The sequence below is a fragment of the Argiope bruennichi genome, chromosome 3, assembly GCF_947563725.1.
Source record: "Argiope bruennichi chromosome 3, qqArgBrue1.1, whole genome shotgun sequence".
In the NCBI taxonomy this organism is placed as follows: Eukaryota; Metazoa; Arthropoda; class Arachnida; order Araneae; family Araneidae; genus Argiope; species Argiope bruennichi.
In genome coordinates this window covers 145,708,219-145,721,346 of record NC_079153.1, presented here as the reverse complement: position 1 = coordinate 145,721,346, position 13,128 = coordinate 145,708,219, and the positions used below count along the sequence as shown (strand labels likewise).

Sequence of the window (13,128 nt, the reverse complement as noted above, 5' to 3'; positions counted from 1 at the left end):
TAATTATATTCTATTATTCAAATATTTCTTAACAGGAAGTGTCTATATCTTGATGTGGATTAGGATTTTGATTGAGTTGTTATAACACTCTTGTGATCCCATGTGTTGTCAAGCGTAGTACTATGAATTGTTATTATTATTTTTTTAATTTCATTTTTATTTTATTATTATTATTATTATTTTTTTGCAATTTTCAGAATATTATTAAGAACATTATTTCTTTCTGATCCATTAACAGGATTTTCGTTTTCTTCTTCTTTTGAATTCTACTCACTGAGGAGCAGAAAAAATACGCATGCATCCCCTAATTAACAATAAGAATACCGTAAGTTTTCCTCAAGGAGCACATAGAAAAAAGCAATCAGATGAGCCAACCATTCATCATACCTGGATAAGATGGTCGCTTTCATTCACCGCGTGAAAAAAGATGGAGCCTTCTCAATCAATCTTTCCTTCGTTCATATTCTTGCTTTATTTTATCATTCATTTCTTTCAATTTCTTTATTTCAAGTGCAAAGACAATGAAACGGAACAATATTTCAATGGAAAAGAATCGCTATGTATTCATATAAAAATGATTATTAAGAGATTAATTTATACCGCTCTCTTATAAACTTTGTAATTAAGTAAGGGCCAAATGCCTCGAAAATTGAATCATTTCGTGTTCACGTGATACATATCAAATGCGCCGTGTAATGTTGGAGGAAAATTCACAGAATACGCACTGAATTTGAAATTCAGTGAGTATCATATTGAAGAAAAAATATGTAAGCAACGTGTCATTTAGATTTTAAATTAACAATGGGTCGTTAGTTAAATACTGACAGTTTTGTTATCATGAATCTGTGGCCTCGTATGTAAGGATTTTTTAAATCATTGATATCCATAGAAAATTATTGTATTAGTTTAAATAGACTAAATTAAAATGACTTTTTATTAAATACATTTTCCAACTTCCATCACTGAATGCAACATTTATGGATTAATAGATTTTGTAAGTACTGAATGAATAAACTTTAAAGCGAAGGAAGATTAGTTAGCTATGTATTAAGAAATGATTTACATCATGTTATTTCTAAGATATAATTCTGATGAGATATTTTTATTAAAACTACAAATGTATCTCACTATTCTATTTAAGAAAGGAAAACTGAGAAGTAGATTTTGCTTTTGACTTTAGACACACAAGCAGCAATTTGATATTTCGTACAATGAAGAATGGGGAGATCTGAATTAAAATATAAAATACGCCTCCACTTTGCAAATTGTCAAATGTTTCGAAGAATATTTAATGTTAAGAAATTAGAGTGCCATATATGACATATTTTCATTTTGGATCGCATGGATTAATTTTTTAAGAGAGAAAGATAATTTAAACTTCTTTTTACTTCAGATAACAGTGTTGCACAAACAAATTCTATTTTTTGTGATTTTTAGAGGGGCATATGATACTATCCGAATGGGAAATGCAGTAAATATTCTTTTATGAGAATACCAAAATTAAGAGACATACTAATAAATGCTAGCTGCAGAAGACGGGTTGAATCCAATTTTTATGACAAGAGATCACACTATGAATTGAAGGCGGATTGTCCTCTCAGACCAATAAGAATGCAAGTTTTTAAAATAAAAGTTTAGATTAGAAAAAACAATTCTCTAAATTGGAACGTGCATCTTTTATATCACACTGCAAAACTGTTTTTTTTTTTTGTATAAGAGGGAGCTTCTCATTTTTTTATGCAAAACTAATTAATTTATCGCTTGTATTTTGTAATAACATTAAATAGAACTAAAATCATCGATAAAAAATATTGATAAATACAAAAAAAAGTTACGAAATAGAATTCAATTTTTTTCAGGCATTTTATTCATTAATTTATCATTCAAGTCAAAATTATTTTTTATAGCCTGAGAAAATGCTAAAAATTTGGAATTTTCTAAAGGTTTCAAATAAATAAAAGAATTATGTGTTGTGCATTTCATTTGTTGCTCTCATTTTATAAGATGGCATCTTTGGAGTAATTATAAAAATAATAGTTTACTAAACACATCATGCTTGTGAAAAAAAAGCAAACTTTTCCAGAGTGGCTTTTATTTCTCAATGAAATGAAACGCAAATCTTTCCGATTTTAGTGAACCGCTCATGTTTCTCCCCAATCATAACGTGGGCATCAAGCTGCACAGGTTGGCGAGACAAAAATGACAAACATGCTGAACGGATTACATAGCAATTTATTAAACAAAAAAATTCTTACGAATGAAACATTTATAACGCAATCTACCAAAATACATTTTTCTCACATCTGTTTCCAATAAATAAATAATCGTTAACTTTTAAAGAAGCTGATTAATTTGATTTGATACATTTTACAGCAGTTCAATGTGGAGGAAAAATACAATTCATAAATGAATTCATATCGCATTAAAATACAATCAAAACTCAGAGATACACCACCTTTAAAAACTAAAATAAAGTTCCGCGCTTAAGTTTACTACTGGGTTCCGAGTGTATTTATCAAACAATGATTGTTGCAAAGTTATGCATCATAAAACTTAGTTTAAAGATTATCTTAGTGTTGCATTTACATAAAATAACAGATTGATTAGTGTATTTACCAACGAATTCACAATGAATATGATCTTTAAGCTCATGAGTTATACAATAACCCACGTATTCCGTTTCAGTTAAGTAGCTTATATATTCTCTGTTGAAAACAAATTAACAAAAAATAACAAGTGCATTTTATCATATCGAATTGCAGAAGAAACTTTAAAAAAAGCTTAATTATCAATTCGGTTGCAATTTCTGTTAATCAGTTTGGCCCAGTATATACAGTTTGTGTATTGAGCAAACTTACCACTTGTTTGGACGAGGTTCGTTTATATTTTTCTCTTTCTTCTTTACAGTCGTGGACTTAAAATACATTTTAAATATGCATCGACGATATAACAGAGCAATTAAAATCACAATACGCAAGATTAGATAGCAATACATGAACACACACAGAATGAAGTATAAATTATCGTATAATTATACTCATATACAATAAGCTCCAAGGACATTGCAGCGGAAAGAAACCAGGCACGCCTGATATAATTCATTTTAATTCTTTGCTATTTCAAGCTCATTCTGAAATTTTATGATTTTGAAAATTAAGTTTATTATTTCAGTTGTATTTTTTAACGTTAAAAGTTCATTTATTTGTTGAAAGAATAATAAGTACATTTTTTTTAACTTTAAAGCATAAAATATTAAATATAACATTCTATCTAACAGTTTATTTCATTACAAAAGATGATGATAAAGAAGGTTTTAAAACTTTATTTAATTTGATTTATGCATAGTTGTAAAAGATAAGCTGAAAATGAAGTGTAATTCAAAGTTAAAGGAAATGTGTAATGTAAGAAAATTTTTCTTAGATAAAAGAATAGGAATAACTAAAAAAAACTAAACAGTTTCAAATCGTCAATTTAAAAAACATAAAAGTTTGTAGAAACCAAAGACTTGATCTTTTATACATTTGAATGTCATTTAGACATCCATTTACAAAAATTTTTCACAAGCTATCATTTGAAGTTTGCGGTTTACTGAATTTTGAGAATAAATATGTTTATTTTTGTTTATTTAACCGCAATGCTTGTTTAATTTCAGTTGCAATGAACTTTGCTTCATTTTCAGTGACGAAAAATCACGTGGTTCTCACACTCATCTAAAACAGAGTGTGAACACTCTTTTAAAAACTCCACTAAGACAAAACAATCTTTTCCAAGAATACCTTGGAAATATGAGAGAACTGTTTTAGCTTTTACAACAACTGTGTACTATAAATACAATGTAAGTATTTTTCAAATATATTTATACATCGTTTGATACAATGGATTTTTATGGTTCAATTCTGATCAAATAAAATGGAGAAGAGCGTGTCTTTTTTTCAATCTTAACTTATGATATACATTTAGGTAATGAAGACAAAGTTAATTTTATTTTTAGGCATATTTTAATTTTCTTTAATTAAACAATTGTTATGCTGGTGAATAGCCATCAGAGTGATAAAGATGTATGATAATTTTTACTTAAAATTTAATAAAATCAGGATTTTAAGTTTTTTTCCCCTACCGGACTATGTTAGTGATTATTGCTAGTGAATCCATGCAAACAGAACATGACCCTTCAATCAGTTAAAACGCAAACAATTACTGAGCAAGCATAACAGAAAAAATCTTTTTTTTAAAAAAATTAAACCACTTATAAAAAAGTTCATAAAAATGCAAAAGTTACAAATGTATGAAAAAAATTTGCAGCATTCAGAGGTTATTCAAGTAATTTAATTATGGGTTATAAACGAAAAGCTAAATCTGCATTAGATTAATGATATCAAGTAATCTAAAGCAGATAAAGTAAAAAGTTAATGATTAATATTTTACGTATTAATGTGAAAATAATTCTGTTAAATGAAACTTGCGTTATTGAATTTGCTTAGAAATGTTCACTCTCCAAATTATCTCATGTACACTGTTGCCAACTTACATTGAGCAGAAGTGACTAAATCCAGAAACCAACGAAAATTTCTAGAAATCAATTTGTAAAAGATATAGAGACACACATAAATGGAAAGTATTTCCAAAGAATTATTAATCCAATTATTATTAAAATTAAAGGTGATTTGAATATCTATACTGCAACGTGATTAAGTATATCGATATTTGTTGAGAAAATGCAAACTTGTTTTAATTATAGATTTCCATGCCCCAATTAACAAAGTCATGTTTAAACCTGTAAATAAAAGGTGAAGCTCTCAATTAGAAAATATTTAATTTTATTATCTTTAAAATCCTTTTAGAGATTTAAAAGGAAACCTGAATGAAAAAAGTGTACAATCTTCGAATTGCTACCATAAAACAATCCATTATATTTACTTTTTCCTTTTATACATGAAATAAATAGATTAAATTACCATTAGAATAATATTTCAAATAAACAACAAACCAAAGACTGATCAACATTCGAAAATAGAATAACTATGTACAAAATAAATTATCACAGTAGCATGTAAATACTTCTCTTGGCGGATTGACGACCTACAGGAGTGAACTGGACTAGACTGTCGATGGACCGGTTGAAGCGAGTTGTTTCCGAAACATCTTGCAAGATGTTAGTAAAACTAAGAACTTCAGTAAGACATTCTTTTTTCAAAATTTTTACTCAGCTTTTAAATTTTCTAAACTTGTCATATCAGCCAATAATAACAATAAATAAATATATTAATGGATAATAATCAAATAAAAGTAATATTCAATTTAGCATACTAATTATAATTTATACATTTAAAAACAGATAATCATTTGTTATATATATATATATATATATATATATATATATATCGCAATATTTCTACGAAAGAAATCGATTGATCGGCGTTTCAAAGATTTTTAGTTATTATTTAACTTCCGAATCTGTTCCAAAAATATTTTTAAGAAAAAGGATTAACTACCATTTAATAAACTGAAATCAGTAATTACTTAAATAATTATAAATCTGATTATACTTTTAAGGGCATTTCAGCAACTTATGAACAGGAATATTTTGTTTTAGAATTTAATTTTAGAACATGAGTTGATTGCTCAAGCAGTTAGTAAAAATTTATATATTTGACACATTCGTATTCTTACATTTCGTGGATACTGAACCATTTTTTTGGTTTTATCTTAAATAAAGAAACTTTTATCATAGCAAAATTCACTCAATTCATTTTTTTCTGAACAGAAATAAATTTACTAAAAATTTAATAAATACAATAATGAAAATTCAGAATATATAACTAATGACCTAGAATTAACTATTTTTTTGAATACAGTAACTAACTCAAACACTAGATACATTTTTTAAAAAATATTTTTACACGGACAAGAGTTACAGGCCTTTTTAATAGTACAAAAAGGGACAAGACTTTATACAAAGAAACCAGAAATCCTCCAACGAGGTTCGACTGTGATTCTTATATATTGCACATGTTGCCGGCTCTTCAAATTTCCTACTGTTTCTAAACGCACACAAAGATTTGTACAAAACAGGTATATTTCAAATAAATTTTTCTGTCTAGTTTTACTATTTAATGGCTCGGGAAATAAAGCCGGAAATATCATACAGAGATCTGATTATAGTAATGACAGCATCCCTTTAGGTATTTTGAGATTTAATTTTTTTTTTTAGAAATGAACACGTTAGTTGTCATAACACTCATTTGCGAATTATAATAAAATCCCAGATTTCATTTGTTGTTATATGATAAAGCTATACGGGGATTTAACACCTCAAAGATGAAGAATCAATTTATAAAAGGCCTTTTTTCGACAAATTAAAATTCTTTTCGGTGTTGTTTCATCATTTCATTTTATGGAAAGTGCATTGGACCATTATATACATATGTATAGATAGACAAAATTAAATTCATCAAAGTCTTGAACAATTTTTTTTCTGTTTCAAAATGAAAATTTTCAAAATAATAACTGCAGCGTGAAAAATAAACATGCAGTCAACTAGAATTTTGAATTTTTTCCCCTTTAATTATGTTTGAACTACAGAGAGAAAAATTTTGGTAAGTTTAATTTTACTATTCATGTTTGACAGCATTTTCAGATGTTAGAAAATCGATGCTGTTATTTTCAAAAATACTTGCCTTTTTTGCATAGAAAATTTAGATATAAATATATCGTTGAAGCATATGAAGAAAAAAGTTAATCTCATCATTAACATTTTTTAGCTTCCCTTTTTCAAAATTGAAATTAGTTCAAATTGGAGAAAAAAAATGAATGAGCAGAAAAGGGAATTTGAGTTTGATAACGATGTAAAGTTAGAGCATCTTTTCTTATTTTCCTTTTCTATCTACATATCTATGCCTTTTTAGTTTAATTCTTAGTCATCATTTTTATTTGTCATTTGTTTTCATAATCTTTGAATAAAACTCTTTTGATTAAAAATATCGCGAACTTGATCATCGTATTTTAAACGACATATAATATAAAATTTTGGGTGCCTTCATAAAGGATTTGCAATGAGCTATTAGTTAATATTTTTTTCTATTTGTGTTTTTTCTTCAGTTAACACTTTGAATATTGTGCTTAAGGATTACGTGATTTGGGAGAAATAATTTCGAGTAAACACATTTATATAATTAAGAAGAACAAATTAACATTTCAAGTTGCATATTGCGAAAAAAAATGTTAAATGGGAGCCTACTGAAAAAGAAAATAAACAAAGAAATATGAAACGAGAGGATAGTGAATGAACTTAAAAATCCTTCGATGAAAATCACAGCTGAATGAGCACATTTACCCGAGACAACATTTAAAAAAAATAATAAAATAAAGCTGAGAAACATTTGGATTTCTTTCAGGATTATTAATAATTGATTTTCAATCTCTAAAAATCCTTTCAATGAGGTAATTGGAATGCATCGTTATTAAGAATGTAGTGGTAAACAGTATTAAAAGTGAGAAACACAATGCTATGATTTTATTGATTCCTTCAATGACATTTCACCCAGGCCAGATCATTATCATAAAGCGGCTTATTTAGGTTTGTTCTTTCATTGCACAATTGCTGACCAATGGTAATTATGTACTCTGTTGGAACCGATACTTATCCAGGGCCGCGTCCTACATTGAGGTATTTCCTCACGCATATTCTCAGAAAAGGTCCTCACTGACATACTGAGATAGCGTGAGCCTGGTTTTCTTTGCGTGACTCTGAACGGGCCAGATTTTCGCGCGTGGAGGAGTACTTACTTTAGAAGGAAATGTTGCTATCCGAAATGGCAATCACTGAATGGAGGCAGCTTTTACTTAAATGCATAGGTTTTACTTTTTTTTTCCGGAATTCTGCTGTCGGATCGAGGAATTTTTGTTTTTAACGTCGAATCAAAGGTGAATAACCTAGAACTAGAGCTGAATATAAAGACAGATACAAATATTATATAAGCATTCGATTCAATTTGAAATGAGCACTCAAAAACAGTTTTATTTAAAAGAAAAAATATGCAAATGATTCTTATAGTAATATTTCTCAATTTAAAATATTTAATGTTTAGTATTTTAATTTAATTATGTTCGTGAGGTTTTATTTGTAGTTACTTATCTTCGAGAAATTTGGCTTTTTAAAACTCAATTTTCTTTAAAATATTTTTTATTCAGTGCAATACAAACTTTTAAATAATAATATTATTATTTGATTATTTCCTTTTTGTCATTATGATATTTACATTATGATTATATTACGATATGTAAGCTATTTTTGGTTAAAAAAATGCTTTTTGTAATTATTTTATACCGAATGTTAAAATAATTTGAATTGTATCAAACTATTCATTTAAGACTTAATCATTTAAGAATTAAATTCCTAAGAATTTTCTTTTAAAAAGATATTCCTCATCGTAACAGCTTTGTAAAATGTTGAATTGATTTATAATGATATCACTGTTGAAACGAGGAATTTAAAAATTTCTTACCATGTATATGGTTTTCATATTACCTCTGACAACCACGCTTTCTATTTTTTAATGTGAATTGTATTCTCCTTTCCATATTTATAATAGATTTATTATTTCCACTTCAAATTTCGATGGCTTTTCAGAGTACATTTCTACAGAGCATTTATATAATGTCTCCGAATATTGAGACTGAAAAAGAAATTCGAAATTTAAAGAATTCGCACGATCGTATTCGGAAGCGATGCAAACTGCCACGTCACAGTTTTTCGGAGTTCCGCATTGAGTCTTTTCTTCCTGGTAAGTTTTATCCTCCTCGTCACTGCAATGCGAAGTCCGAAACTAAGACTTCTGCTGCGCGACAAATGGCTTCTGGAAAATCGATACCGACCGCCATTGCTGGCGTTTCGCGAAGAATATTCTCTCGGATTCTGGGAAAGGACTGTTTTATTTCGATTGCTCGACAATATTTTAGAATTTGGAAAGACATTTTGAAAATTTACTTGTGGGCAAATGTTGCAAAATGATGCTATTGAAGGTAGTGTTTTATTCAAGAACAAAGTATTGATGGGTTGCATACGACTCATTAGGAACAAAGAAATGAATAATAAAGATTTCAAATTAGAATAATATCTACCATTTCATGAATATTTATTTAAAATTTAAATTCTTCAAATTCTAGCTGAAATCGAGTAAGTTTATAAGTTAAAAAATATGCTTAATATAATTCTTCCGGCAATTATAACATCTCGGTTTTTGATGTAATCCTAATATTTTACGGGCATATCTCAATAATATATTATGTTTTAATTTTATATAATATATCTTAATATTTTATGGGCATTGAAAATCCACTTATTCAAGCAGCCAAATCTTATAGATAATACATCGCTTTTAAATTGGCGAACATTAGTTTTTCAATTAGGGACAAACAAGATGTGTAAATAGGGGATTGCCATAATTGTAAATCGTGCCTTAAATGTTGTTAGTTAATAATCGACACGATGCATTGTTTAATTTTTAGAATCGCCCCCTAATTTTTAAAATTGCTTCATAAAAAATAAAAAAAAACATTTGATAAACAAAATCTTTTTTCTCCAGGAGACTTTCTTATGAGAAATTATTTAAGAATTCAATCAGTAGTCAATATCATCAATGCAGAAGAATAGAATAATAAATTAAGTTCAGAACCATTATTCAATTACAATTCTAAACTGGAGCTTTAAAAACAAATGCATTTTAAGTTCTTTCTTCAGAACATTCCTAGAGTTCACTATTAAGTAAAGATATGCTATTCTTCTCTCATTTAGTAAGATATAAATAGGATTTTGAGATTAAGAGTTTTGCAGAATAATTTAAAGGAGTCATCTAAATTTATTTTTGTTCAGACTGTTCCAAATCAATTTATAACAACATGTACAACTCCCAAAAACTTCAATGCCTTTTTCCAAGCTTGCAGTGCACTTTTACAGTACAAATGACTCACTTAATTTTTCACATTACATAAATGAAAGCTAAATAAAAACAATGAACTCAAAATTATATTGGATATAAGAAATACTTAATAAAATTTCCTACTCATTTATCAATATTACATTACGATTTAAAATTATGGTAATTTCCAGTACTAAAACATCTTTTTTCTTATCAAATTTTCACTTTTTTTGTAATATGTACTTATGTATGTATACAGAGAGAAAAAGTTATACTAAAATGGTAAGTCGCTCGACAAGTGACGGTTCTATGAAAAAATATACAATACCTTTTTAGTATTTTGTTAGTATTTCTTAAAGATTACTGATGGGTTTTTATCCTCTCTGACCCATTGGGGGGCTATAGATTAATAGAGATGTTGGTCACACACTTGAGTCATGCCGCAATGGAGCAGCATCCCTTGAGTTCAGTAAAAACCTCTGTGAAGAAACTGGGCTCGCTGTTGATTCTCAACATCTTACCACTCAGCAAGTTGATGACTAGCAGACATCTGTCCCAGAACTTGTCCTTAGAATCCTCCACCAGAAAAGGTTTCAGTGGGTAAGAGATCTCGTTGCCCATGTACGAATAGCTCAGATAGAGGCAGGTGAGGACTACAGCTTGCAATTCTCGTTCTGACTCTATGTCCTCCCCCACCATCTCTCGCACCAACATATACAAGAAGACGACATTGGCTGGGTTGATAAAAGCGATGTCCTGCCAGCCTTGCATGAGGAGGCTTCGATCCACAGTCCTCAGCCACATTACTGCATCCGTGGGGTGGAAATCGCTCAGCCTCCTGCACCTTCTGCCCAGGAACTCGCCCAAGCAACGAAGTAGCTCAGAGGTGGACGCCTGGATGACCGTCTTTCGATGAGGGCTAGGCTGCCCAGCCCTGGAGGCAACCGCGCTGGACGAGTCAGTAAAAGCCTGAGGACCAACCGGCCCATGGTTGGAAGGCCGGACCAGGTTGTGGGCGGTCAGCAGAGCAGGTTTGGGCGGCAGAGGAGGTGGTTTCTTGGCTGGGTCCTGGAGTAGGAGGTTGTTGTTGTTCCTCACCACCACGTCGAGCTGTCCTGGCCGGAAGCGAGACAGGGAATTCTGGATATTCTTGTTGTTATCCACCAGTGAATGGATGCTATCCAATGGCTGCCTCATCTTATTCTTCTCTTGCTGCTTCTTCTTGCTGGAGGCGGTGAAGTGCTTCCAACTCAAAGCATTGATGAATAGAGAGTGCTTCTTGAAGTTGTGGTGGTGATTGTTGGCTTTCTCGCCATTTGTCGCCTTGCCGCTATCTTTACTGCTGTTGTTGTTGTTCTTCGCGTTATTGAGCTGCTCGTAGTTGTAGTTGTTTAGGTTGTACTCCCCGTAAACGGGTTTCCGCTCTCGGGGTGAGAAGCTGAGTACAGTGCCCATGATGGTTGCGGCTGAGCTGCACACGACGCACGCGTCTCCGCCAGAAGCCAGGTCTCTTCGGATAGAGAAGATGAGGAGACTCGATTTCACGCTAGCCCATGGGTTCTGAGCCCGTTCCCCGGCGCGCGTTGGACCGATGCCGAGCACATCATTCCCGCGCACTGCTGTCCAGCTCTCATGACGTTTGAGTGGTGCGTTCTTGTGCGGAAGAGACCCCGCTCACTCCGAGCATGGGCATTCAGAGCGGTCGATGGAAATCGGATTTCTGTAGTGGGTTGCCATGACGACGCGCTTTCCAGGGGAAAGCGATCGAACAGATGGAGGGGCGAGAGAATCGGGGAAGCAATTGCTGGATAACTACGCACGTCGAATAATCACAAATATTCTGCTGAAAGTCAAAATTGAAATTTATCCATATTTTCCTTGCTTCCGCATATTGCTTGATAAAATTTCGTATTGAGATCATGATGTTACGATTCTTTTCATTCTGATTGATGCTGAAATTTTATGGTGGAACAGAAGAATTTAATCGATTAATTTTGTTAAATTTGTAAGTATTTAATAAGAAGGAGAAGTGCTTAAAAAGTATTATTGTATTAAATTGATTTTATTAAAATTGTATTAAATTGATTATTGCATTAAAAGTATTTCGTATTAAATTGATCCGAGACAAAAAAAAATTCTTACTTCCAAAATTTATCTAATTACATCATTAACATGTTCTGTTAATATTTTGTGATGATGAAATAGAAACAAAATTTCAAGCAACAATATTATTTCATTCTAATCAACTTTATTAAGTAGACATTTTTCATGTATTAATAAGATTATTTCTTATAGACACCATGGAAAATTGAAATATATATCGAATTGTTATTCTTGGATATTTTGATTTTTGTTTAAAAAAAAGTAGGTTTCAATATATTAAAAAAAGAGATTTTACTGATCCTGAGTGAAGATTAAATAAAAGAGAATAGATTTTCATAAAATTTAAATACTACTGTGGAGTCATTCAAGTTACGTCAGTCATGCACACATTTCATTTAGCCTAGTTTATAATATAATGCCGCAAACGATATCTATCATCTTTGGTAATTTAAGCTTTGTTGTGACATCAATCTTTTTTTTCCCTTTTGAATGGAGGTTAGATATGAATGATGTAGATTCCAAAACTAACTATTAATGTGTTGGATTTTACATGTATATGTGAACATAAACATGTAAATGCATGTATTTTACATGTATTTGTGAACAGGAATTGACTTCACTGATTCTGAGAACGTACAACTCAAAATCTGCATATGCATAAAATTGAAAATACATTTTATTTGTTTCCTTAAGAAATCCAAACTACTGAATTAGATTTTTCTTGCAAATACTCTGAAGCATAAAAAAGAGTTATAAAGAAGATTTGGGCTTTTATTTCGAGCAACTTCGGCTACAGTATCTCATAAATAAATAAACTAAATATGCTAGGAAAACCTTTAGAAAGCTTACAAACTAAATAAAAAAAACCCACCGAATTAAGATGAATTCATTATGACAGTCTTAATTTTATTCAATACTAAAAGAAATATTCTGAATTTCTAGAGCTTTTCTTTTATTAAAAAGAAGTAAATTCCAACAAATAAACTCTTTTTATATTCATATACCATAAGTTTTTGAACAAGAATTTTAAGTGCGAATTCATTTGTGACTGATTGTGGGCCTTTTTATTTTGAAATTTGCAAGCATTTCAGTTCTCAAACTGCGTCTG

The 13,128-nt window shown here is 30.3% G+C and overlaps 1 protein-coding gene across 1 annotated transcript; it reads right to left on the bottom strand.

Annotated features, from left to right (window-relative positions):
• Positions 1-5,388: 5,388 nt before the first annotated feature.
• On the bottom strand, positions 5,389-11,568 carry LOC129964028 (cyclin-dependent kinase 5 activator 1-like). The gene has a single exon (XM_056078692.1). It carries the CDS (start codon positions 11,370-11,372, stop codon positions 10,353-10,355), a length of 1,020 nt encoding a protein of 339 aa, XP_055934667.1. The 5' UTR covers positions 11,373-11,568; the 3' UTR covers positions 5,389-10,352.
• Positions 11,569-13,128: the final 1,560 nt, after the last annotated feature.